This window comes from Prunus avium, chromosome 5 (assembly GCF_965620075.1).
Source record: "Prunus avium chromosome 5, drPruAviu1.hap1.1, whole genome shotgun sequence".
In the NCBI taxonomy this organism is placed as follows: Eukaryota; Viridiplantae; Streptophyta; class Magnoliopsida; order Rosales; family Rosaceae; genus Prunus; species Prunus avium.
Window position 1 is genome coordinate 23,687,171 of NC_142288.1, and position 27,436 is coordinate 23,714,606.

The 27,436-nt window shown below is 37.3% G+C and overlaps 3 protein-coding genes and 1 long non-coding RNA gene across 16 annotated transcripts; all 4 read right to left on the bottom strand.

Annotated features, from left to right (window-relative positions):
* Positions 1-3,048: 3,048 nt before the first annotated feature.
* LOC148294534 (uncharacterized) lies at positions 3,049-3,549 on the bottom strand. Its single transcript, XM_088253792.1, has one exon. The coding sequence runs from the start codon at positions 3,547-3,549 to the stop codon at positions 3,049-3,051; it is 501 nt and encodes a 166-aa protein (XP_088109918.1).
* Positions 3,550-6,381: 2,832 nt separating this feature from the next.
* On the bottom strand, positions 6,382-15,730 carry LOC110758951 (uncharacterized). 10 transcript variants are annotated; one of them, XM_088253053.1, is made up of 12 exons: positions 14,702-15,727; positions 14,472-14,570; positions 14,214-14,336; positions 13,867-13,961; positions 10,795-13,103; positions 9,101-9,889; positions 8,865-9,017; positions 7,717-8,771; positions 7,548-7,632; positions 7,381-7,476; positions 6,876-7,282; positions 6,382-6,780 (listed from the first exon to the last, which is right to left on the bottom strand). In XM_088253053.1, the coding sequence occupies exons 8-12, from the start codon at positions 7,947-7,949 to the stop codon at positions 6,636-6,638; spliced, it is 966 nt and encodes a 321-aa protein (XP_088109179.1). In that variant the 5' UTR covers positions 7,950-8,771; positions 8,865-9,017; positions 9,101-9,889; positions 10,795-13,103; positions 13,867-13,961; positions 14,214-14,336; positions 14,472-14,570; positions 14,702-15,727; the 3' UTR covers positions 6,382-6,635. The 10 variants fall into 10 exon arrangements, 9 of the variants coding, with proteins under 9 accessions (XP_088109179.1, XP_088109187.1, XP_088109186.1 ...); XM_088253061.1 differs by having other exon boundaries at positions 10,795-13,961; positions 14,214-14,330; positions 14,531-14,570; positions 14,702-15,730; XM_088253060.1 differs by having other exon boundaries at positions 10,795-13,961; positions 14,531-14,570; positions 14,702-15,730.
* Positions 15,731-20,732: 5,002 nt separating this feature from the next.
* Positions 20,733-21,329, bottom strand: LOC148294535 (uncharacterized). The gene is made up of 2 exons (XM_088253793.1): positions 20,979-21,329; positions 20,733-20,852 (listed from the first exon to the last, which is right to left on the bottom strand). Exons 1-2 carry the CDS (start codon positions 21,327-21,329, stop codon positions 20,733-20,735), a joined length of 471 nt encoding a protein of 156 aa, XP_088109919.1.
* Positions 21,330-22,848: 1,519 nt separating this feature from the next.
* LOC110758938 (uncharacterized) lies at positions 22,849-26,381 on the bottom strand. Of its 4 annotated transcripts, none has more exons than XR_002527028.2 (9): positions 25,921-26,377; positions 25,155-25,248; positions 24,994-25,068; positions 24,734-24,798; positions 24,523-24,629; positions 23,911-23,966; positions 23,783-23,825; positions 23,497-23,595; positions 22,849-23,114 (listed from the first exon to the last, which is right to left on the bottom strand). It is a non-coding gene; the product is annotated as an uncharacterized LOC110758938 (long non-coding RNA). The 4 variants fall into 4 exon arrangements; XR_002527026.2 differs by having other exon boundaries at positions 24,523-24,625; positions 25,921-26,376; XR_002527027.2 differs by having other exon boundaries at positions 23,911-24,629; positions 25,921-26,381.
* Positions 26,382-27,436: the final 1,055 nt, after the last annotated feature.

Here is a 27,436-nt window from a genome sequence, read left to right on the forward strand (position 1 = left end):
TTTCATATTCGACTGTGTTGTTGGCGCCTGAAGAGGATGACATGCTTGAATAATCCTATTTGTTTTTAGAGGATGAGGATTGCATATGCAATTTCGTTTGAGGAAGGGGACATAGCTTTATATACCAACATACCAAAGCTTGCGTGTAGTCAACATATGTACTTTATTTCAATTTTTAAAAAGAGGTGTTAGGTTTTGCTTTTCAAGCATGTCAACCTCATCACCACTATCAGTGGCTGAAAGAAACTCAATGGAAGTGACATCTAGTTAGTGAACCCAACCACAGTGGTTAGGATTAAACTTAGATTGTATCAGACAAAAAATTAATTTATACATTGTAAAAAATATTTTTTGGCGGGAACCTTTTTATTTGTATTACTATCACATCCTTCATAGAAACTTTCCCTCCACGAAAAACTGACTCCTCCACCGAATCTCTCTCCATCGACTGAAACTCTCTCCTCAATAGAAACTCTCTCCCTCCATAGAATGGATTTACTAACCAAGTTTGATGTCAGCATAATAAACACCCCTCCAAACAAAGACCGCCTTCGACACGCAAGTGAGTCACCAGACAAGCAGTGTCACATTCCTAGACAGAATGACCATTTTGTTGGAAGTTTTGAGTCTGAAAGGGTTCTTGGATTCTGGAAGGAGAGGCATCTTCAACTTGGTGATGAAATCCAAAGGGCAAGGGCACGTTTGGAATTTGTTGAAGGCCAAATTGAAGATGACAAAAGGCAGGCCAATCTGGATAGGGCGAAGTTGCAGCGCATAAAGCGTAGACACAAACGACTTCGGAGTGTAGCTGTTCAAAAATACAAGAACTCATCTAATGCAATGGAGTCAAAGAAGCGTGTGATGCAAGCTGGATTCGACTACTTCCGGTCCTATGCAAAACTCGTCGTACCCGGGTTTGATTGGTCATCTATTACCTTTTCCGACGTTAACAAATATACTCACCAAGGGAAGTAACCATTTTGATTATCGTGTTTGAGCAGAGGCAAATCAGTGGAATTGGAATTTTCGTTCAACTCTGCTTCAAACCTATTTTGATGCTTACTATTATGGAAGATTTCAACCTTCATATTTTGATGTCTTTAATGATGAGAACACGTGATGCAACGTGGCCATCTACTTCAGTCATATGTTGCTGCCATGTCCATTTTTGTGTGATCACGTATCAGATTTGGACATGGTTGCATCATATGCAATGTTGCCTTTATTTATTATATGTTAGGGCAAGGTTTATGGAAAAGCATTTGTGAGTGCGTTTGTGACAAGGTTATGTTATTGTTTTTTTTTACTGGTTCATCTCCTACTATTGTTTTCTTCCTTTATATTATATGTTTGTGGAATCCCTCAAAGTTAACATATACTGTGAAAAAAATGCAGAGTGAATATATAATCACTTATATAGACTAGGACAAATATTCACTAATATTTTAAAATTGCTTGAGTGGTGTGAGGTTTTTCAAAAAAGTATGGCATTATTTTATGTGATTGGACATGATGGATATTTTGTACTGATTCCCGATGGACTACTTATTGAATACCTGTGACGGTTCATAACTCTAGACGCAGTTGCATATGGACGACTTATTGAATACCTCTGACGTGTTCAAAGCTCTAGGCGCAGTTGCAATGATGGCTTCAAAGCAGTGTGCAATTATTATATATGTACATTATTATAACAGAACAAAAATAGATTATGTTACATCCTTATATTTGAAAGGAAACTATTTCTTGTCTTATTACAAATTATATAACGAATATTAAGGAAATATACTTGTTAAAGTGAACAAACATATATACTTATGGTTAAGAGGAAAGTCAGTTCTCTAAAACAATTTGGATTTTTTCATTGCGAAATGGATGCTTTATAGGTTCCTCTAGTTTTATAACGTCACAAGGAGGCCGGAGTAATTTTCGGGGCATTTTTACGATTTTCCGACTATTTATTACAATTTGTTCAAGTTGTTTGCACTAAAAAACCTCAAATAATCGCAAGTGGACACATGGCGCGATCTCAGTGCATACCTTTCACCACTTGCACAAGTGTACGTCAGTTGCAACCAAACATTCTTGCTTTTTACCCTAAATTCTTATTTTATTGTTTTGCCTTACAAAATTCATAACTAAATACACAAAAATGATATAAAAAAAAACTTCCGAAAATTGCTACGAATTCATTAAGGCTTCATCTTTCTTACTGAATTCCCCGTTTCGTGGTGACGCTAAATTATTATGATATTGTTCTTTACCCTAAATTATTATTATATGATTTTTACCTTCTATATTTATTAATTTTATTGACCCTAAATTTTTTTTTTTTTGTAATTTTGTTATGCGAAAAGACCATTTCAGGTGCCAATTAGTTTCTCTCTTCTTCAATTTCTTAACTTCTAATTTTTATTAGGGTTAAGGGATGTTTTGAAAAAGTAAATGAAAAAAATACATGTCAACCATTGTATGGCATCAGAAAAAAAATTAGTTTAGGATATGATAAGTGGGAAAATGTCTTTTCCAAGCACTGGTGAACAGACAGCTCACTCCATGCACGCCTTTTCGTTTACCAAATATTAAGATTGTAGTTGGCCAAAATATCTATGTCAATAAAATGTCATATTACCCATCTCTGATGTCAGTAAGCATTCAAGTATACAAATATATATACGTAGATTTATATATAAAACGGTTTATGACTGCACAAACACCAGACAAAATACATTAAAACCCAACATTTGGCCAACGTAGCCAGCCAATGTAGAACTGAAGAGAAGCAAGTCCAGAAAGCATAAAAACCTTAAAAACATACTACAACTAATTATAAGGGTATGGATTCCCTGGCACAACATACACACGCATTACCTTGAACCAAAAAATACTCTCACGGTGCCATTTGCATCGATTGCAACAAGTCCAGAACGAAGGATTTATCTTTGCTTCAGTAGGCCAGCCTTCAATAACAAAACACAATTCGTTATTGTTACAAGCGCTGCAATGATTGAACTTAATCTTCCCATAGTAAAACATATCTACGATATGTCATGCAACATTCCAAACTCGGCTTAATCTTCGTCTCAAAGCATCCCTGGTTCCTTTCATATCAATGTTGTTACGTTGATTCAAAGAACACAAAAATTCTAATGCGTCCTCTTTTGACTGACCAATTCCAGACATGCCAAGAAGTCCAACTATATATGCCGCTTCCATATGGCCTGCCGTTGCTGCGATGCGCATCCCATACAACGCTTCCACGTTACCCTGCATGAAAAACACTTCGAACGCCTCTCTAAATATCGACTCAGGGTTCTCGCAAGCTCTGCATTGTTGCAAGAAAAGCTGGACCGCAGGATTATCATGGTACCAGCTAGGATGGTCTGGGTACTTAGCCATTGAAATGGTGTTCCACACTTGTGGAGTGTTTGCCAACGTCCGGAATAATGGGCACACAGATGCCATACGGAAGAGATCTTCCGAAGATTGGGTTGCCACGTATAACATCACTTTAAACCAAGCCAACTCCGGGATGAAGGCTTGGGGCATCTCCAAATGGATATGCTTCCTTCTCTTTCCTCCGACTGTAGTGAAATATTTGGAATTCATGTGTTTCTATTTTTTTGGAATGGAACGATTTGAGGAGTGGAAGAGGGGAGAAATGAGAATAGATGGGGTTTTGGTTCTGTTATAGGGTGTGTTTGTTGTACCGTTTGGAAAATGTGTTTCCACTTGAGGTTTTTCTCACTTGACCCTTTTTAAAGAAACTGAACCAACACCCTAAAACTAGAGAAAAACAGAAGAGAAGGAAAATGTCATCGAAATGCGAAGTCAGACAGTCAAAAAGTAAATTAAGAACCTATATGCATAGCCATTTTTAGGATTTTCCCGCCCTTTTTATGTCAATAAAACAAATGTGACGGATTACTGACTAGTCACAGAACGTCCCATCACATAACTTTTCATTTTCCCACACCGACATATAGTAGTAATGTTATTAAAATGTGATGAATGTTTATCCAACTAGTTGGTTTAATGAAATATAATGAAAATAATATAGGGTTTAGGGCAGTTTTCCCTTAATTTTCATATTGGGTTTTGGTAGTTAAATATTATATTGGTTTATGGGGTAAATGGTGCCCCATATCTGACGGTACATGTGTCGAAAGCATGCCCAACCCACCCACGGACAGAAAAGAGGATATAATCACATTTAGGCAGAGATGAGAGAGCTCTGAGTCCGAAGAGGTTTGAGTGAAAAGATCTGAGTGAGAAGGTATGAGTCCGAAGAGGTTTCAGTGAGAAGATCTGAGTGAGAAAAGGTACAACTGAGAAGATTCAACATGTCTTCGTCTTCATCTCCCGCTCAAACAAAGAGGTGTCCGTACTGTGGAGCTGCAATAGTGCTTCGGGTTTCAAAATCAGAGAAAAATCGAGGGAAGCCATTTTGGAAGTGCCTAACCTCCTATGTAAGTTTTCATTTCCAGAATATGTATGTGGGTGAAAAAAACCTTGGTCTAACTCTGACACAATTATTTTGCATATATGATGCCTGCACTTAGGGAGCCACCAGTTGCAATGGATTTGAATGGGTTGATGTAACTTCCGCTCAAGCAGAACAGCCAGATGACACGTATGATGCTACGGTGCTGAATATGCTGAAGTCCATTAAGGACTTGATATTAGTTTTATTACTTTTATCAATTTTAATATTATTTGTTCTTTTAATGACCAATTAAGTGCACAGTTTCAAGGATTGTAAAAGTTCTCCCCAAAAAGACATGTTGCACGCACCACCAATGAGTTTTCAAACCCATTTTGTAATATTTGTTCTTGAAATAGGTGGATTGGCATTGAGTTTAAATTATTGTTCTTGAAATAGGTAGATTGTTTATTGGCATATACTAAAGGTTTATTGATTGTTTACTGCATGTATATCGCATGTTATAGCGCGGATATTGGATGTTTATTGAAGGTTTATTGATTGTTTACTGTATATATATCGCATGTTATTGCTCGGATATTGGATGTATATTGAAGGTTTATTGATTGTTTATTGCATGTGTATCACATATTATTTATCGGATATTGGATGTTTATTGAAGGTTTATTGATTGTGTACTGCATGTGTATCGCATGTTATTTATCGGATATTGGATATTTATTGAAGGTTTATTGATTGTTTACTGCATGTGTATCGCATGTTATTTATCGAATATTGGATGTTTATTGAAGGTTTATTGATTGTGTACTGCATGTATTTCGCATGTTATTGTCCGATATTGAATGTTTATTGAAGGTTTATTGATTGTTTATTAGTAGGAAGAACAACTATTAAGTAGAATTTCCTAATCGATACGACTCCCTTATGGATGGTGAAATTAGGGACTGATGTATATTGCATGTCTATTGCGTATAGATTGCATGTGTATTGCGTGTATATTGCTTGTCTGTTGCCTGTGTATTGTTGTTTATTTCCTTCGTAAGCAATAAACAATTAAGACACACGCAATAAATGTACGCTATGCACGCAATAGACAAGCAATATAGACGCAATAGACAAGCAATATAGATGCACCAATATACATTACTTTTATGCTACTGAGCTGCCCAAGACCAATAAAATAAAGAAAATCAACGAATTTATTAACCGATTATAAAGGAAAGAGGGATTCAAACCCGATGGGCGGTACGGAACCAATAGGAAGTTTTTATAGCATTGCAGATGGGAAATGTTTATTGAAGTTTTATTGAGGTTTATTGACGATTTACTGAATGTTTACTGAAGGTTTACTGCATGTATATCGCATGTGTTTCTATAAACAGGGCATGGTTGAATAAAACATTGGAGGCGAGGGCATAGCCGCCTATTTCCCTTACAGAATTACAATCAATACACACGCAACCCATTGCGATTAAGTTAAGGCATGGTGAACGGCTTAAAGATTGGGATCTGATATTTGGAATGGTGGCTTGGATAAATCATGACATATTACTTTGCAATAATGTAATACACTTTAAAAAGCCATCAGTCATTGTTCACATATGCAGTCTTCCAATCCCAATTCAATGCAGTTTGGTTAAGGTTATGTAAATGTTGTGAAGGAGTTAGGGCAATATTACAGAGATGTTTGTTTCATTAAATCCATAAAAACTTTACACTCCAGATGCACATTCTATGTATGGGAATGGCATGTGCCTAACTTCAAAAACGCATATGCCTATCCATTTACATTTGCCCACGTGCACTAGATTTACAGATCCATTTACTTTTCTCCTCACTAAGCCTCTGCATCTCCATTTCAGATTCTTCATTTTTCTGTCTATGCTCTGCATCCAGCTACTATATACATTTAGCCTAATATGAGAATAAACGTAGCGTAGTATCACACTAATCAAAATGAAAGCATGCATCCGCTATAATAATATTTTGGTTCTAATTGTTGTCCAATAACTTAAACTTAAAATTATGTACAAAAATACACTAAGATTGAGAAAGACGAAGAAGAATTGAGGAGCAGAGGTAGAATTCGAAAAGGAGCCGTGGATCTGTATTGTGTATTTACATGACTTTCAAATTGGAGATTTCCAAAACCAATTTAATCATCCCGTACCTGAACCCATTTCAACCACTATCATGGCATGTAAGCATCTCCCCGTAATATCTCTGCAGCCAACTTCAACCGGAAAAAGGGCATGTTCTGCGAGGTGCAAGTAGCTAACGGAATCTCAGCGCTCAAAAGCTCAATGTACTTCAACACGAACATGCCACAATCGCCTCTGAAGCAAATCAAGAACTCGATCAATTCAAGTAATGACATTGTAACGTAATTGACAATTTCAAGTAATAAAATTAAAGAAAAAGTTGTGCTCACTGATTAGATTGTTGTGGAACATCCACACGTTCTATTGGCCATGGACACCACCAATCTCTGCTGCAGTCGTTTGCATAAACACCTTCTTCATAAAAGTCGATGGAGTTTAGAAGATTTGGAATCGTAATTGAAAGCGGGGCGAGTTCTTCCTTTAACATCTCATCTGGAATAAGTGAAACCATTGAATCGTATACTTTGATTTCACACTTAACCAGATCAATCATTAGAGCCACCCAATGCTTATGCTTCGTCAACATACAAGGGGCATACACCTTATACACGTTCTGCCAATCCACTCCACACGCCGGAACCTTGCCATTTACAACGTTCACTAAACTGTTTCTAATTTTCCACCCAGCCTGCTCTTTTTTTCTTTTATTATCCGCAAAGCAAGTATGGATGTGATTCTGTGAAATAGAAAACAATCAATGGTTAAACACCTCCACAAAGCAAGTATGGATAATTTGTAATTATGAACTGCACTTGGTCAAGCCCTATGACATACCATGAAAAATACATCGGTCGTTGTCCAGTTCGATATTTGTACAACCTCCAAATCTTGTTGTCGCTTCCGGATGAGATACAACCCCAAATCAATGTGCTGCACATGTTTTTCTGGTCAATCTCATAATCTATGTACATTAAAACAAATGCATAATCAATTAAACTTACATCTCCTGTCAGCCAACCGTCAGCTTTTACGAGGGAAGCGAAGAATTCAATCTCAGCTTTCATGTGGCCAAATTGCATCACTAAACTGTGAATATAACAAAGTTTTAGATCACAACAATTTAAAAATATATACACTAATGTCTTCTATCTCAAAAAACAAGGGACTTACTTTGGGTTATGGCGCCATTCCCAACAAAGTTTCAGCACCATATCATCATGCGGAAGCGCCTTCATTGGGTCTAACATCCGAAGTCGGGTTGTCTCTAGCACAGTTTTTTTCACCAATTCACTAGCTTCAAGGATCTTCCACATAGGAATAATCATCTTCCTCTTTCGTAATTGGACCCCTTGTTCCACAGCTTTACCTTTATCATTCAACCAAACGTTCAACTCAGATAGCATAGCTGTAGGTTGATCCAAATCAATATCCCCGAGAGTAAACTCAACAGTTGTCCCCGACGTGCTCTCGCCAATGTCATCACAAACCAAAACAACTTCATCACCCTCTTCCTCACATTCCTTTATTTGCACTTCCTTTTCCTCACTTCTCTTTCTTTTCACTTCCTTGCCCTCCCTTCATTTTGTTTGCGGATCCTCTCCATCACTGCTTTTTCTTGGCAGTTCCCCTTTGTCACTGCTTTTTCGTTTCAGTTCCTCTCCCTCACTGTTTTTTCTTTTCACTTCCTCTCCCTCACTGCTCTTTCTTTGCGCTTCCTCTCCCTTGCTGCTTTTTATTTTCACTTGCTCTCCCTCACTTGTTTTCCTTTGCGCTTCCTCTACCTCACTTGGTTTTCTTTGCACTTCACCCCCTTCAATCCCCTCCTCGTCCTTTTCCTCTCCCTCATATCTGTTACTTGGCCCTTCATCCCATTCACTGTCATCCACTTCGTCAGATCCCTTATATAGATGTGAGATCGCACAACGATTCGTCCTCTCTTTCAGTAAAGCTAGGTCCCTCCTTACTTCCTGCTCAAACTGAGGACCTAAACAGTGGTCCAAAAGTTTTTCCATCCGTATGACCTTTAACTCAAGGACGTCATTTTCCCGCTTTACTTGAAACAACTTGGACCTCAACAAGCTTACCAGCTTGTTCAACTCATCAAGATCAGCACATGAAGAAGGATTTGACTCTGCCGAGACAACAGCAGGGCGATCCTGTGGCCAACTCCAATATGATTGTCTCATTTCCTCTTCACTCGGATGTAGCGCCCGCAACTGAACTGACTGTTTCAGAATACAGACAATATTCATATTCAATCATTCTACTTTATAATTTCATTGAATCTTATAAACAGTTTCAAGGGCTGCAAACCAAACCTCTTTGCTCTGGAAAAAATAATTGTTCAACTTCCTCATCTCGGGCATAGACGTAGTCGTTCTCCATCGCAAAATACGCGGGACAGATGTTGGATCAACAACCTTGCAGTAATTCAGGTCCACCATTCTAGGAATTAATTCATATACCCAAATCTACACAATTCACAGGACAAAAGTCATTATTTAAGTTTTAAAGTTCACAAAGCATAACTGACATGAACATTATTACCATGTACCTGGAAAGCATACGTGAAACCTTTAAAACTCCACCCACCCCTTTGCACTTCACCATGCTTATGCTTCTTGCCCTTCTCATTTTTCCGGCTTGTTCCCGTTACCTTACTTTTCCCCTTCTCTCTTCCCTCTTCATTTTCAAAGCTTTTCATATACTTTGTTGGTGCAGAAAATAGACTGTCTTGGGTTTTGTCAAACGACACCGAACCCCACGGATACCTGTTGAACGCATCCAAGTCCTCTACAAGGGTCAGGTAATTTACATTGATGTTCAAATGCTTGTCCCTTCCCAAAACCACTAACTCAGCAAAGTAAACAAGAGCTAGCTTGTAGACGTCATCTCTCTCTTTGCACCTCATAAATGCTTCTTCTAAAGCATTACATGTAATTCCTTCGTCTATAAAATATCTTTTCTGAAGTCTAATTTCAGCACTTTCTCCATTGGAAACTTCAGGCACTTCCCCAAAACGAAGCCCCGAGATCAAACAGAAATCCTGACGAGTAAACTGAGCAACGTCGCACCCTATTAAGAAACTCAGTCCATCCAAGTCTTTCACACCCTGCCTCGCCACTCGACGCAACACAACTCCATGCACAATCTGCCCGCTAAACTGAATCTTGTCTATATTCAGAAGATGGCCAAAGCATGATGTCTTGAATTGTTCTAATTGTTCCGCACTCAACTTCGCTCGAATTGCAGCTAGGGTTGAATTTGCATGTGAGCAGTTGTTCACCCGTGACGCATATGCCTCTGACTCTGGCCATACCAGCTGCACGTTGGATCCCATTTCCTAATATACAAGATGAAATAACGTTAACACATATACTACCACCACGTATTTGCACAATCATATTGGTATTTAGTATTTACATAACTAGTCAACTAGGCACATAACAAATTTTATGAAGTACATGCGCATAGGGATTACTAATCACAGCCTTTAACATCATCAAAGCAATATGACAAATTTTGTGCAAATACCTGTTAATGCAATGATTCTGTGAATTACAACCAATAGCATGTGTTTTATTTTTGGATACAAACTCCAATCAATGGTTGATGCATGAGTGAGTGTGAGTGCAATCTAGGCAAGTTCTGCACTTCACACACATGACAATTATTGTCATCTCATACACAACACAAAATAAATAAATAAATAAATAAGAAAGATAGTGGAAGGAAGCAAAGCAAAGCATCTGCTCTGCTATCTGCTTGCTAAGCCATTGCCACATCCTTCTTTCTTTCTAGCTTTTTCTTCAGTCAGCCACTATGATCATGGATCAACCTTCATTTCAAATGCTTTGCACTTTTATTCATGACTTTATTATTATATCTTCTCATTTTTCACAGGCAAATTTAGCAACAAGGGAAATAATATTTATTTCAAAAATATATATATTCTAGCGCCAGAGATATGTTATTGACATGTTATTGACATGTTATTAACATGTTATTGACTTGAGGGTCTCCTCCAATTCAACACCATTATCTTATTCATATCATTATTGATATGTTATTGATATGTTATTGACATGTTATTGACTTGATTTTCATTCATTTTTTAACATATACACAAGCAAAAATTAACATGCAAGTGAAGCACAAGGAAGAGATGCCAAATCCAACAACATTGATGGTACAAATTGGGGAAAACCTTTACTCTAACCCTAAACTCAAATTCCATAAATTACTCACCAAATGCTGGTTATTGAACAATCGCAAGGTGTCTATGCGGGGTCTTTGTGCAGCTTTGCTCCACAAATGGAACCTATCACTTCCAACGACTACGAATTCTCTCCTTCCCCTTCCACTGCTTCGCCTCTTCACTGTTTCGGAATCCACGCCTTTGCCCCTTCCACTCAAAATAAATACTTTTTCAGGGTTTAGAGAAAGGAGTTGCGTTCAACCGTTGCCTTCAACTATCGTTTACCGTTGCCTTCAACCGTCGTTAAGAGTTGCCTTCAACCTTTTCTCAGAGCTTAGCAGTTTCTCAGAGCTATGGGTTTCAGAGCGATGGGTTTTTTCTGTTCAAACTTCGAACTTGCCTCTTTTTTTAATTTTTCGAACCAACTTCAATGCTGGATATTAAATTCGGGTTTGGGTTCCTCACCTACCCGATTGCAAAACTTTATCTCAATTCTCCCTAGCCCTTAGATTGATCTGATGGCTATAAAGTGAACCCCTTATAACTTACCACTCATAAGTTTCCACCCTTTATTTCACAGCCGCCACTAAATCCAACATAATGACAGAAGGGTTATAATCCTTAAAAACTGGGGTAACTGAAGCCCAAAGAGCAGCCCAATGTCTAGCCTTCTTCGAGATTTCCTCGACACCTTCTTCCTGACAATCATAAAAAATTCTTCTGTTGCGCTCCAGCCAAATATTCCAAAAACCAGCATACACCAAGCATTCCCATAAAGTTGTGGCTTTCTTCCCCCTACCCAAAGCCTCAAACTTAGTACACAGGAAATCAAAACAGTCTTTAGGGATAACCCAGCTGGACTCCCTAAATAAACTCCACCAGAAAAAGGACAATGAAGAAACACATGATCCACGCTTTCCAAATGAGATTTACACAAAACACACCACAAAGGAGAAAGATAGAAGGAAGGCCTTCTCCTTTGGATTTGATCACAAGTATTAAGCTTCCCAAGTGCCAGGAGCCATACGTGAAATTTAATTTTTGGGGGAACCTTTGACTTCCAAATCTGGGGCAAGAACAGTGAAAGTTGCCTGCTGCCACTGTTGAGCAGAAAAAAATTGTAGGATTTGCAAGAAAACAACCCCGTCTTATCGAGCTTCCAGCTCCTACGGTCATCACGGTGTTGAAACAAACGCACCCTTTCCTGAAAACCTAGACAACTCATCAAGATTTCTCCTGAAGCTGAAATTCCAATTATAGGGGTGGACATAAGAATCCACAAAACTAGAAACGCAGCCAAAATGATTGCTAGAAAGCGCATACAGTCTAGGAAAAAAATTCTTCAAAGCACCCTCGACCAGCCACAAATCCTAGAACAACACCAAATTCCCCTTACCCACAACCAGATCACAACACTGTAAAAAGGCAGGATAACCCGAAGAGATATACTTCCAGGGATTACGACAAGCACCTCTTCCTGGGTGAACCGCATCCCATCTATTCTCAACCGAACAATATTTACTCCTGATCACCTTGTGCCATATGGAATTATGCTCTTCCGGTACCTCCAAAGCCATTTAGCGAGCAGGGCCTCATTTTTCGCTAATGAAAAAGACATTTGTTTTATCATGTACCCGATTAAGTTATCTTTCACTCCGAACAAAAAGCTCAAATAAGAAGACAAGCATAGGATAAAACCCTCTATGTCCTGTTGCAGTATACATTTTTATTTCATTTCAACTGTTCAGGGAAACTAGAAGAAGAAAATTTAATTTCTTCTCAGTATCATGGACTGTCAAAATCTATTCACCAACAATATTTCCCAACCATATTCTACGCATCCAGTCAAGATGCAAGGTGAAGTGTAGTATAGACAAAACAAAATTTGGAATGCAAAAGGTCTAAAATTGTTAGCACTTCAGATTTGTCAGGATTTGTGGGACTACATTTGTATTGTTGTATACGGGGACTTCTTGTCTATGGTGATGCATTCATGATATCAGTTTGATTAAAGTAACTTCCTCTACATCATATCAATCAAAGAAAACATTTTTTTTCCAAAGACAATGAACTAGTTCTCAAAACACAATTTTGATTACTTCTCTTCTCAGTATCATGGACTGTCAAATATATTCACCAACAATATTTCTACTGTTATTACAAAAGAAAAGGCAACATCTTCCCCTGAATCCCAACCAATTTAAGATGAAAAGTGAAATGTAGAATAGTATAAACTATAATGATGTATTGATCTTATCTGTTTGATTAAAGTAACCTTCTGATAAAAACAAAATAGAAGGAATGGATCATATACCCTCTTGTAAGGATCTCCCGATATGTCCAATGAGTTAGGGCCATTCTGTAGATACAATAAACAACGTCAGGCCTACTAATTTAGAGGCACAACAACATATAATTGTAAGATTTGCATTCTAATACAAACTCTAAGATGGTCTTCTAATCACTTAAGGATAACTAGTTCAATGTCAATTAGGATTACATGGATCGATTAATTTTAAGGCTTGATATATGACTGTTTTAGATAAATACAAGTGCTTAAGGTTTCCTATCTCTAAATGGATTGAGATACCTAATCCTTATGGTTAAAGGAGTTTAAGTAATCCATGATGAGGAGGATACTTAAACTATACCTATAAAAGGGAGGTCCCTATGCTAACGGCTAAATAATATTCTCATATCATTCTACCCCATCAAGAAGAGATTCAAGAGCCGTATAGCATAGAGAAACTACCCTACTACAATTCTGCCTAAACCAGTGAACCAGTCAAGGAGCCTACTGCAGAATTCCAGATTCCTTCCAGTGCAACAAATCAAAGTTCCAGAGCAGTAATTATCACAATGTCGGATCAAGGTATGTGTTTTGAGTATATAAACCTAATAAAGAATTACAATAATATCATGATTCTTCTATGAGGAGCTACATGTCGGATCATATTTAGAGTATGGGGGAAAAAATGCATGACATGAGCAAGCAAATAATGCATAGCTAATGAAAAAGACATTTGTTTTATCATGCACCCGATTAAATTATCTTTCACCCGGAAAAAACATGATGTAGGAAAATGAGGGAAGATAGGAAGAAATGAGAGATCTGGACTCACTGTGGCCTTTGGTATCACACCAAAGGTTTCCGGTTGAGAAATTAGATAAATTCTGGCATCACACCGGAGGTCCCTTGGAATCACTCCACGACAACCTGTGCCTCACACACAATCAAAAATTCATATGAACTTTTTTTTTCTTTTCACTAACTCTGATTTTATGCTTACAAAGTAGCCCCTTTTATAGGGTAATTGGTACATCAATCTTGAAAGATCCACATTAACACACTTGGGAATTTTAAAGACACAATTATTACACCTAATACATTAATCGTGTCCCGTAGGGAGACTCAAAGACAGTAAACCTTAGAAAATTGCGTTTATTACATAGGAAACTAGAAAGATACCCATTTACTAAACTGGAACTTTGCTCCTGCATCATTCTCCCTTCGTTGCAGAAAACTCGACCTCGAGTTTGACATGTTGAGGTAGAATGATCTTAAGTTGGTTGCCAAGGTGACCATCTGCCCCTAGGACACAGGATCTCTCACCATGTAAGAACAATGTTAGGAGTAAGAAAGTTACCAAACTACTGTTTCCAATAAACCATAAACCACTTCAAAATTTAAGAAATTACAGTAATTTATTAAATTTCAGAAAGTTACCTTATCCATGTAAAACTTATACATTTTTATATGTTGGAATTGCTCAACAACTCACTCACCATTTCGAATCCCAGGAAAAGTGCCCCCCTCCCCAAATCGCTGCATTTCAAAAAACAAACAAAAAACAAAAACAAAAAGGGACTTATCCACGGCTGCACAAGAAGAGAGCAATTTATTGCAAATCACTTGATTGATGAAAGAAAATTCATTGATTAGAAGTTAGAACTTACCAGCCCGGCACCCGGGTGCAGTGTAGTAGAAAACCGCAGACAATCCACAACAAAGCTTAATTTCTTATTTTGAATATTTGTAAAATTAAGAAGGGATGAGGTTGGTGGAGAAATTGGCATACGTTTAACATTGTCAACTGCATCTTGATGCACAGCCATGCCCTGTACGACGAATAGGTTTGAGGGACCTGAAAGTAAATGTTTTGAATCTGAATCTGACTCTGGGAGTGACGATGGGGAGAGGCATCGTCTCTGTTGCAAAAATTGAAGGTTTGGGGTGTGAATGGAATAATTGGAGAAGGGTTTGGAAGCCGAACGGATATCAATTGTATGTGGTGAAGATGGTGTGGTATTTGGTACTGAAGTTAGGTTTTGGATGGGTTTTTGGTGAAGATGATGAAGAAGACCTGCTGCACACGGGTTGTTGCGATTGCCAAGCAACTGCCGTATCAAAACCCCTGAATTCCTCGCCATTTTCGTCTCTCTCGCTTCGCTTCTCTTCTTTTCGGTACTCTCTCCCGCTTGGCTTCTTTTCGGTTGTTTTATGTTCCATGCGCGACTGAGAACTCACTAAGAATCCGCCATTTAAATGGCGGTGCTTAAATAAGGCCGCCCAAAATAACGAGCCCGTCTCTCGCGAAAACAAAACACGCACGTCTTCGTTTTCACGCTCTGGAGCTCTCGTCTTCTTCTCCAGTTTCACGATCTTCATCTACCTCTCTAGTTTGCCTCAATCTCTCCTCTTCTCTCCTTTCTCCTCTCTCCTCTACTTTTTCCACTGATTTTAATTTTGATTTTGTGCAGATTTAACGATTTTGGTTACTTCTTACTCTGTGCAAACTTTAAGGCTTTCATTGATTACTGTTTAGGTAAACTCTGCTAGCTGTATAGTTCATCCTTTATTGCTTTTTTTATCTTGGTTTTTTTTTCGTTGGATTTATTTTTAATTTTTTCAGTGATTTCTAATCGCAATTGGGGAAGTAGAAGAAAAATATTTATTTGTTATATTCATATTTGTATTGGTCGTATTATTGATTAGTTGGGATTGGAATTGTGGTCTAATTTGCATTTTGAAGCTTACAATATGTGATTTTTTTTTTTGGGAGCTTTAGTTTTAAAACACAATATAGTTTACTAATTTGGAAGATAGAAATACAATTTCATCTAATTAGCATAACGCCAAAGACCAAAATGTAGTACTTAATTTTACAAAAATATCATTAAAAATTACCAAAATTACACACAATGCCACTCATTCTAAAGCAAGCATACTATGCCACATGTCCACTTTCGATAGTGCACATTGGATGCTATTTTCGATAGTCCACCAAGCCAACTGTGCGGGCAGTTAAGCAAACCTTGTAGCCACCATTTTTGAGATATTTACAACATGCAATTGAATGGAAATGGCAAGTCTGCATAAATATTACCCCCTAAACTTTCGTTTCCACCTACAAAGAAACTTTTGGCATTCAATTTATGCTGATTTCACTCCGCATGGATTCAAAACTTTTTAAATTCATTTCTGGGCTGTTTCGTCTTTCAATAAGAAACGACAAAAGTCTCTGTGATAAATCATACCGCCCACCGCATTATATTCTAATCACAAAAATCTCAATTATAAATGATAGTTGAAAATTAATACTTTTAGTGATAAATTTGGCTTGGCCGGTTTCTCTTCATAAACCATTTTTTATTCTTTAACATTTATCAAACGAAAGTTGGTATTGCATATAATCCAGGCAGTATTTGTGCAAACTTTTTTTTGTTTTTTGGAAGTATAAGCGAATGGATGAGGGGATTTACAAAATATTCATTGAATGTTTGGAGCGGATGGAGGTGGAAGAGCTCAACCAACTGAACTATACCTCATATGAAGGTGGAATATATTAAACAATTGTTGATGATAAATACAAAAACTAAATTAATCTTAGCGAAAAATATAATGTAGATATCAATTATGTTAAAGAAACAAAAACGAAAACGAAAACAACTACAAAAACAATTGTAATTAAATGAAAACTGCAATGCAGTTTCCAAAACTACAATGCAGTTTTCAGTTTCCAAAAGTCCAATTTGAGTTCTCTTGCTCTTGGGTAGTTCTACTCTTCTCTTGCCCACCCAATTCCTCATCTGGGTAGCCTCTACTCTTCAAATTGGTGAGGTTGAAGGCTAAGGAAAGAACAAAAATCAAATTGTAATTAAATAAAAACTGCAATGCAGTTTCCAGTTTCTAAAAGTCCAATTTTGAGTTCCCTTTCTTTTGGGTAGTTCTACTCTTCTCTTGCCCACCCAATTCCTCATCTGGGTAGCCTTTACTCTTCAAATTGGTGAGGTTCAAGGCTAAGGAAAGAACAAAAATCAAATTGTAATTAAATGAAAACTGCAATGCAGTTTCCAGTTTCCAAAAGTCCAATTTTGAGTTCCCTTGCTCTTGGGTAGTTCTACTCTTCTCTTGCCCACCCAAATCCTCATCTGGGTAGCCTCTACTCTTCAAATTGGTGAGGTTGAAGGCCCAGGAAAGTGCAAAAATCCAATTATAATTACCAAAACTGCAATGTAGTTTCCAAAACTGCAATGTAGAACTTGTATAAAATTTCACCTACTGAAAAATAAAGAAATATAATGCTGCAAGCAGAAACAAAAGACAAAGACATGGAGAAAAATAAATAAATTTAACCATAAGATCATACCCCCATACCAAATATTACGGACAAATACAATCAATCATACCCAAATCGAATATAAATCCAAATATTATGTACAAAAATCATGTAGGATCATCTTCCACCAAAATTTTTTTGTTCTTATTGTCAAGCATCGTTCTCTTAATCAATATCAATGCATAGTTGATGGGCCTGTCTTTCTCAATATGCAAATTGACAAATAATGACAAATTTCAAAATATTGGATTATGATAGTGAAGATTGATGAAGACAAGTATGCAAATTGACAAATAATGACAAATTTCAAAATATTGGATTATGATAGTGAAGATTGATGAAGACAAGATGAGAAACAGAGAAATGGGTTATTCATCTTACAAATTGGTAAATTTTGTCCAAGAATGAAACCAAGAGTTGAGAATCTCAAAATTTTCCAGTAAATTCTAATATACATTCTATAATTTCAACGAAGATAAAAGTTATTTTCTGTATAATTACATCCTGTCAAATAACTGGTTTTCGACAATTACTTGATGGATGTCCTCCTCAAGTACCTCATAAAAATACTTTGATCTTGAACTCAGCAAGATAGCGATCGTAATCGCTCTTCATCTTGAGCTAGAAGACCTTGGAGTTACCGGTGAAGGCCGAAGGGATGAGCAGCTTGAGAATTCCATCGCAATCGCAAGTGAAGGCTGTAGTCGTTGTTGCTGTGGAGAGAGAGAGAGAGAGAGAGAGAGAGAGAGAGAGAGAGAGAGAGAGAGAGATCTAATCCGATCAAAAAGGGAGACCAATAAATATTTTAATAAACAGGGTATAATTGTCTTTTCAGTGATTAATATAAGGTGGGTCAACGAATCTGAGCCTCCTCTTTGGCCTTATCCAAAATAACAATTCTTTTATAAATATTAAAACCCAAACTAAAATACCAAATGTCTCAAATACTAATTAATAAAGTTAATTATGTTTAATACCTAATTTTTTATTTTTTTTATTTTTGGTAAATGGCGGAAAACCCCCTGGACTATTTGGACTGTCAAAATGTCCACCCTGAATTTTTTTTTCAACCAATTTAGCCCTTATACTAAATTTTATCGCCAATTTAACACCTACTGTCAAGTTTCTACACTTCCATCCAATTTTCCGTCAATTATAAGGGTAAGTTTGTCATTTTACAAAGTAAAATATTTAAAAAAATTAAAAAAATGTAAAAACAAAAAACATGCTAAACTTAAATCTTTTGGTCCAAAATAAACCTATTACCAGTCTTCTTCATCCCTCTCTTCCCTAAACGAAAAAACAGAACCATGTTTTATCCAAAATTGATAAAATCTGAGAAATTTCATATCAAAACCCATATGCATATCCTGAGCGTTGACATCAAGATGATCAACAATGAGGAATCGAAACCGCGAAGAGTCCAAATTGGTACCCGACCTGACAACCCGATTGCTGGGTATATGATCTTGTGGTGTTCATATACCCCCTCCTTATCTTATCTATCTCCGCATGTTACACGTGAAGAGAGAGAGTGAGGAGCAGAACAATGTAGAAGGCTGCCAGGCTTAGCTGGCCGAAAATCCCAATATTTGTATTACTGATTTAGCTTGGTATTAATGCTTTTCTTTGACCATCATAATTCTTTGACAATTTGAAACCCCCAAGTCGAAAACCCAATTAATTTAGAAGGGAAAAAAATCCATGAACAGGTTGAGCCTGGACTCGCTGGGGATCTGGTGGCCCCCGGTTGTGAAGATGCAGAGGTCGGATCCGACGGTGACGGCGTAGTCGACGTCGGCTATGATCTTGGTGCGGTGGAGGAAGGCAGTGGCGTGCTGGAGGTCGAGCATCTCGCCGCGGAGCTTCTCTGGTTTGGCCCTGACGAGGACGAGCTCGTCGGCGAGGTCCTGGGTAAGGATGGTCTGGGCGATGGCCATGCCCACGTTGCCGGCGCCAATGGCAGAGATCTTGGTGTGGCGCTTGGTGGAGGAGGGAGAGGCGGCGCAGGAGATAGGTTTGAAGAAGGCCTAGGTTAGGTTGAGGGCGTGAGCTTCACACGTGACATTTATACAGAAAATTGGATGAAATTGTATGAAAACTAACGGCGGGGGCTAAATTGACCCTTTAAAATAATCTGAGGGCCAAATTGGTTGAAAAAAAAAAATTCATGTGGACATTTCGACAGTCAGAAATAGTCCAAGGAGGTTTTCCTCCATTTACCCTTTTTTTTTTTTTTTGTTATTGACTCTATTGAATCTGGATGACCCATTTAGAGCACCTCCAGCCTTTACCCAAGACTGGGCAAAAGGCCCCCCAAGGCAGCCCAAGACAGCTCCAGCGGAAGAAAAATAGACCGAGCAAATTGTGGGTCCCATCGAACTGGGCAAGCCCACAGGCAGATCTTGCCTGGGCTGCAGCCCGAAGGCGCTGACGTCAACGCTGATGTTATGCTGACATCAGCGAGTAAAAAAAATACAAAAAATTTTCAATTTTTTTTTTTAAATACCAAAAAATTATAGATATTTTCCCTATAAATACATAACAATTTTATTCACTTTCTAAATTGTTTATATTTTGTTGCATAATCTTTTTTTTTTTCTTGCCCTTGCCCTAGCCTTCCAAGGGTGGAACCAACTAAGGCAAGGCTGGCACTATTCACATGAATAGTGGCAGCCCTTGCCTTGCCTTAGCCTTGCCTTAGCCTACATGGGTGGAGGTGCTCTTAATGTTCTTCTAAAGTGAGCTCTTTTTTTTTTTTTTTCTTTCTCTGGGTTTACAAATTACAAGTGCATATGTGGTTGTTTTATTCCAGTTTGTAGGTGGTGAAAAATAGGCTGGATTTATATGTTCTGTGGGAGTTGGTTTTCTGTTTCAATATCACAAAGAAGGTGGGGAAGTTTTAAAATTAGGATAAATGTTGTTTTCAATCACTTTGGAGCTGAATCTTGTTTCTTGAGAAATTAAGCTTTTCTAAGACCCAGTTTTGTGTTTTGAAGTATGCTCATTTCACTATTCAATTATGTGTTGATACTTCTTCTTCGCATTATGCTCATGGCTATCGATTTTTATTTTTATTTTTTGGATAAAATGGGGGGAAAACCCCAAGAACAATACCTAACCACCACACATCGAGGTCTAGCAAGACCTAACAAATCATCCACCAAGAATGAACTAACCCAGGCAGGGGCCTCCTCAAAATAGCAAACCCCCAGGTCTAAGTTGTAACTCCAGTTATGGCCATACAGTCGCAACACAATTTTTTCTCTGTAGATATGAGCAAGTTGACATGTGCCAATCTGCCTCATGTGACTACAGCAACTATGCATCAAGGCAGCAAGTGGATGACATTGCAAGAAATAGACTTGCTAGATGAGAGAAATAGCAACAGCAGCATCCATCTCTATAGCAAGGTTAGAAATACCTTTCTCGACAGCAAGCTTCAGCCCAAAATACAGCCCCCATATCTCAGCCTCCAAAATTTGCTCCTTACCCAAATTCACAGAAAAACCAGCAATCCAGTCACCTTAGGAATCACGAAGGACACCTCCTGCTCCAATAAGACTAGTGGCAGTCCTCCTAGAACCATCCACATTGAGTTTAAATTAGCAAACTATAGGAGGATCCCAGGCAAGAAATATATGCATTCTATCAAGCTTCTGGCCAGGGATAGAAATAGAATTAACCCACTCAACAACAGCAGCATAAATAACATCTCTAGAATTAGAAGGCAAACCTTCCTCTTTACTAAAAGCTTGCTTATTTCGCCATTTCCACAGGTACCAACATGTGAAGGCAAAAAGGATACCCAAACCAATACCATCAGGGCCTTTAACCTTGGAAAGCAAATTACTTAAGAGCCAAGGCTTAGGCTCAGAGAGGAAGAAGTGTGCAGGTGAGTGAAGACTCAAAACAGTATCCCATACCTCCAGGCCGACATGAAATTTGACAAGAAGAATCCACATCTAGATTCCCCTTAACTCTTTGCTCATTAGATAGTATTTTCCCCTGATAAGCAAGCTAGAAAAAGAAGTGCAGTTTAGGAGGAATCTTCAATTTCCATACAAACTTTCCAGAAAGGATCATCATCCCCAAAAGCGTGAATGTAACTATGCCTCACGGTGTAATGAGGAGGCGTCTTGGAGTCGTGGTTTCAATTTCACATTATGATTAGTAGAATATGCAAATTATAGTCTGTCTACGTCCTATTAGCTTTAGACTTTAGGAAGAGTAGTTAACCAATGTAACTTATTATTTTATTAGAGCTGAAGATGCTGAATTCAGATCCATGCATCTGGAAACTTTCAATGTATGTTGAATTAATTCTACGTGTTTGGTCCTCTAGAGGCGGAAAGGCTGACATGTTAGGGGACTGTTAGAATGTAAAAAACAACAGATGTTCCACATCCGAATGGCATCTTTGCAAGAAGAATTAGACCTCTTTTCAACTTTGGAAAGTGAAGATCTTGGTAGAATCTGTTGCCATGCTAGTCTTGTGCCTACAAGGTTAACTTGATGGGAGTTGACAACTTTTTCTGGTTCAATTCATTTATGGGTCTGAAAACTAGGTAGTTGGGGTAAACTTTCATGAACTGTGCAAATGCCATGAAGAAAAAATGCTTCTGACTGTTATTTGGAATCCTGTGATAATAATAAAAAGAATAAATTTTGGATTTTTTTGGTGAAATCATAATATTTTTTGGTGAAATCCTGTGAAAAAATGCTAGACATACCACAATCTTATGCCATATTTTTAAACTACCTTATGTGGCAGCTGACTTGGACATGCCACGGTAGTTAAGTACTTAATGAGTTAGCTAGGTACTATGCCAAAAAAGGGCTTTAGCAACGGATAAAATCCGTTGCCTATTACACATAAATACCGTGGTATTGGTGACTGTTGCCTATTCCTATGTAATAGGCAACGGATATTCTCTGTCGCTGTTTATCACTTACTACATCGGATATCAAGTAAACTCCGATGCCTAAATGATTTCCGGGTGCCAAAAAAAGGTTGACTTCCGACTCCTAAACCCAAAACAGAATCAGTACTTTCAAAAGAGAGGAGGCTAAAGAGCTGTAACAGCATCAGTGATATCTACTATACTGATGCATATTATCAATTACAACATCATAGAAACAAATAATGGTGTTGTGAATTATGTTATACATCATCGCTTTTTTTATTTTGCGGACGTGAAAAGCCTCCAATAGTGCTGGTGGTTAAATGTTGATGCTGCTTCTCGTTTTAAGCATCAGTGATAATGGATGTCTAGCTGTTGTTTCTATCTTTCAACTTCAGTTATTTCTGGAAAACTGAAGTTGTTATAAACAATAGGCATTATTAATGTAAGGAAAGGGTAGGTATTTTGCTTATTTCACATCACACTTTACTTAGTTACAGTAATAGTATTTAAGAAAGGCCTCATTTCCAAATCATGTTGTGTTGCCATTACTCATTAAAAAAAAACATTATATCAACAGTAATTTAAATATATCCATAATTTTCTATATATATATAAGCAAAATACTTGAATGATCCATACTTGTCACATCCAAATCACAAATTTACCAGCCCTACACCACAAATTATCCATACTTGTCTATGCATAAGCAAAATACTAGCTAGAAAGCAATGTAAAATGAAGGAATGTTTAGCTTAATCAAAAAGCCATTCTAGGACATGACTTGCTAATTCTTCTCGCACCTCATCCAATTCCATTTGGGTGTACGTGTCTTTCCTTCTAGCTCTATATTGGAAAAAAAAAAAACACATAGAATGTAAACACAAAATATGAATATAAGCTTAAAAAGTGCAAGGTACTAAATTTGCATAAGATATGTTGTCACTTCAAATGAACCAATATGCAAATTTACGAAATCATATTGGTGAAGAAGAAAATCTAATTTGTCAATCAATCTAATTAGATAACAAGAAGTCATTAATTGGATCCCACTTCATATTTAAACTAGCAATTAAATGATCACGTGATGGGGTAGAGAGTTGGACAAGCACAGCTAGCATTTTTTCTCAATTGACACAGACCTAACTACCAAAAAAACAGAGGCACATTGCTGTGAAAAAAAATCACCAAAATCAGGAAAGGCAGGAGTCAAGAATTATTGAAATACCTCATTCTCTTTTGTATGCTCTCTTACATCATATTGGTCGCCTTTGGTTACAACAAGATCTCCTTTGTCATTCGTCCTCACATCAAGACAAGCAATCACCTAAATAATAGAAATTATGGTGAACCTTTGCAGTCAGCATATGAAAGACAATGAGATAAGTACTGATCAGACCTACGATATTGTAAGTTGGACTAATGTGTGTAAGCAGGTTAAAATTCCATCCCTCTTCTTCCACCCAAAAACACAAAAAAGAACGTAAATATAAAAATAAGTGAATAGGAATTACTCTTTTTGCAAGTTTCAAAGCCTTCCTTTCAGTGGGCTTCTTTCTTCACAAGAACATCTCAGATTGTTAGATGGTTGAACAGAGTAGTCAACATATGAGAAGCATATTTCTCAGAGGTCAGAGGTTACCTTTGTCAAATGTGCCTTTGGATACAAAAATCTTCTCAATATTGAAATACCAACATCTAAACATTCATTTTCAAATAATATTTTGTCAGTGATAGGGCTTTAATATAAATAATAATAGAAAACAGAGTGCCAAAATTACACACAAAAACAGGTCGGAAAAGATCCACGACATAAACCTTAAACAAAATTTTTACCCTCTTCACTCTGGTAAATAATGGGGGAAAGAAGAGGAGAACTTTTAAAACGCTACAGAAAGGAAGCTCATTTCTGAAATTTCAACAGTTAAGTTTCATTGCAACTTCCAACAAACTACCCAAACTAATAAATGATCTATCTTAGATAAAAGAACAATTCAAAACCTAAACTGACAAATTATACTTATAAAATAGCAAAACCACTTGTCAACACATAACAAACTAAACATATTAGAAACTAAGCTAGCATCGATGAAGACCGTATTCCCAAAAACCTCAATGACCCTGCACTACATCCATTATAATATAGTTAGATAGACTAATTTAATATACAATAAATGTTATACTTTAAAAACACATTTACAATGCAAACAAAACATAATGAAATGAACTAAGCTATCTAGTAATTATATGTTACTCTTGAGGCTACTCTTGGGGACGATCCAATGAGATGAAATTCCATCTTCAATGCTTTAGTAATCCAAGGCTCACTAATACCCATCTCAACGCTTTCCTACCAACTGTCTGTAGAAAAATAATTAAAATCAAACATCAATTAGGCTTTAACAAATACCATGCCAATATCTCAAATCAGAACCAAAATTTCATATTGGTGTAAGTGTTAGAACCTGAAATACAATTGCAGATCAATTACTGCAGCCACGACAACGGATACTATTGTATGTGCTAGAACCTGAAATTTTTATATTAAAGCGTTAGAGCAAAGATAGTTGGAATATATATGATTCCAGAAAATTGTTGGAATATATATCGAGAAAGAAATGATCCCACTACAAACCCAAAATGAACAAAGCAAAAACCCAAAAAATTAACCCCCAAGATTTGATAATATAGAGAGAAAGAGAAATAAACCAAGAAAAATCAATACCACATTTTTCCTAAATGAGGGTGAGCAACCTAGAGGTGGAGGGATGCTGGTGCTCTAAGTGATGGAGATCAATACCTGCAACGAACAAAAAATATCAAGACTGACATTAAAAATTGCACATCTAACACAAAAGAACAGAGAGGGTCAAGAGAGTGGCCAACCAAGTATTGGATTATTTGGATACTTCTTTGCAGAGTCGTTGAGAGTAAAGCAGAGTTCTAGGAAGATGGTGGCTGCGTAGCATCAGATCTAGATCTGGGAGAACAAGAGAGAGGCAAAAGGAAGAACTTAAAAGAAAGAAGAAAAACAATGCGCTAGCATCATATCTAGATCTAGGAGTGTGAGAGATTTTAGGATAAAGTGTGGCACATGCAGATACTCCATATACAACTGCCTCAGTTTCCCTGATGGTTTTCTAAAAACGTCAAGTTACAGACTACAAAAAATCAACCTATAAACCCCCCTCACAAAACACACAAAACAGAGAAAGTTTATGGAATATTAACTCTAAAAAGTTTATGGAAACCTGAGAGGACAAAAGCATTACACAAGTGGGAACAAAAATGATTGAGACCAAAAAAGCTCTAAGCCTCCCTCCCAAAAGACACAAAACAGAGAAACTCTACAAACCAACAAAGTACGAAACGAAACCAGAAAAAGATACAGAAAGATATTACAACAAGCAGCCACTAGTAGCTTTTTAGATCTCTAGACAATTTTATACTTTCCAACCCAACAAGACAAATTAGTAGCAGATGCTTGCTTAGGAAGATGTAACAACAACAATTACATAAAAAAATTCCACAGTTCTCGCATTTTCTAAAAGTTACGGCTCTGCAACTCCAAAAAATTTGAAGATTTTCCCAAAATTGAGAGAAAGAATGTTTAAGCTTAAATTTTAGTTGTGAAGAGAGAAGAAAAGCTTACCATAAGAGGAGGTGTGGGGTGTGATCAAAACCCTAACTTTTGGGGGAAAGGGAAATGCTTCATTGAGAGATGAAATCACACAATCGTCGACTTAAACTTCCGTCTGAGCGTCTGAGCTTGAGAAATTGTGTGAGCTGGCTTCAGAATCATCGAATGGAAGAATGATTCTCATTGTGAATCGTAATGGTTGAGCATCTGAGGGTTTTAGCAGGAATGGCGCAGTGATGGAGGAGAGAGAAGAAAGAGAGAGTTTCAGAGGGACTGAAGGAGAGTTTTGTTCAGGAGATGAATTTTTAGGGTACAGGTTCAGAGGGAGTGAAAAAATTGAGAGGGAGTTAGAAGAATTGGGGCTAGAGTTTGAGAGGGAGCTGAAGTTTCAGAGAGAGTTTGCGAGGGAGAGTAAAAATTTTGGGTTAGGGCGTTGACTCAGACTTTAGGCATCAGAGGTATATCACCAAAAAATGAACCTCTTAAAAATAAAATAAAAACTAATCATTTTAGGCATCTGTATTTATGTAGATGATGCTAAAGGGGAATAAAGGCATCGTCGTAAATAAACAAAAATGTGCGCTGATGTCTTTATATCTGTTTAGTATCGTTATTTATGAAATTGATGCCTAATCTACTAGTAGCATCGATTTCCCTCTTTACCGATGCCTATCTAGTGTTGCTAAAAGTGAAATTTGGCATTACTTTTATTCCTTCTTAATTAAAAAGACCAATTAAAATTTTCAGGCCTACTTCAGGTTTCTTCTTATCCATCCCCTCTCTCACTCCCCCCACTGGTAGGACTTCCATCAACGGTATCAGTTACCAGTGAAAACAAATATAAAAAGTGGTCAAGAACAAGAGGATTCTACCTCTGGATTCTGTGTCTGATCCATATACCCTTTGTTTCAGTGCTGTACATCTGAAGATCTGATTTTGCAGATCATATCTCATTTTCATTGATGAATTTCCATATCGGAACTCATGCTTTCTTGATGGCAAGTACGGTTGCTTCTGGAAGTTCATGACTAGTCTCTTCACACCAGTAGAATTAGATCTATTCACGTGTGTTTATTAGACATCTGATCTCTTTCCTTTTGCAGATCCAAGTCTCAACCGTTTCTCACATTAGATCTCTTTTCATTTCATCCGTCTTTTCTTATACCATGAAATTAGTTCTCACTCAGCCGTCTCATGCTCGTTTGGTGCCTATGATTGGATTGGATTAGGTTACTCACTAGATTTAAGGTATCCTTGTGACATTTTCTTTGCACTGAAGATCCTAAAATCTTATTTTAACTTATAAAAATTTAAAGGTTACCTACATAAAAGTATTTAAACTTTGGAAGTTGTTTCAAATTAGTACCAAAAAATTAAAATTTTGCACGTAGATACTTGAACTCATGAAAAACCTACGAATAACTCCCGGTGTTAGTTGGATTGTTAATCAATCTGTTAAGTTTCGCTTGGCCTTTCCCAAGTGGTTTTTTTTAGTGATGTGAATTCGAGATAGACCTAAAAATTGATA

What these genes read in the sequence shown, in the direction of transcription:
- LOC148294534 (XM_088253792.1), bottom strand. Translation starts at nt 3,549, where the DNA reads ATGCCCCAAGCCTTCATCCCGGAGTTGGCTTGGTTTAAAGTGATGTTA.
- LOC110758951 (XM_088253061.1), bottom strand. Translation starts at nt 7,949, where the DNA reads ATGCTATCTGAGTTGAACGTTTGGTTGAATGATAAAGGTAAAGCTGTG. An exon ending in ACGGTTGGCTGACAGGAGAT is followed by an intron (nt 7,477 to 7,547) that starts GTAAGTTTAATT and finishes AAACATGTGCAG; the next exon opens with CACATTGATTTGGGGTTGTA. An exon ending in CGACCGATGTATTTTTCATG is followed by an intron (nt 7,283 to 7,380) that starts GTATGTCATAGG and finishes TCTATTTCACAG; the next exon opens with AATCACATCCATACTTGCTT.
- LOC148294535 (XM_088253793.1), bottom strand. Translation starts at nt 21,329, where the DNA reads ATGTGGATTCTTCTTGTCAAATTTCATGTCGGCCTGGAGGTATGGGAT. An exon ending in TTGCCTGGGATCCTCCTATA is followed by an intron (nt 20,853 to 20,978) that starts GTTTGCTAATTT and finishes AATTTGGGTAAG; the next exon opens with GAGCAAATTTTGGAGGCTGA.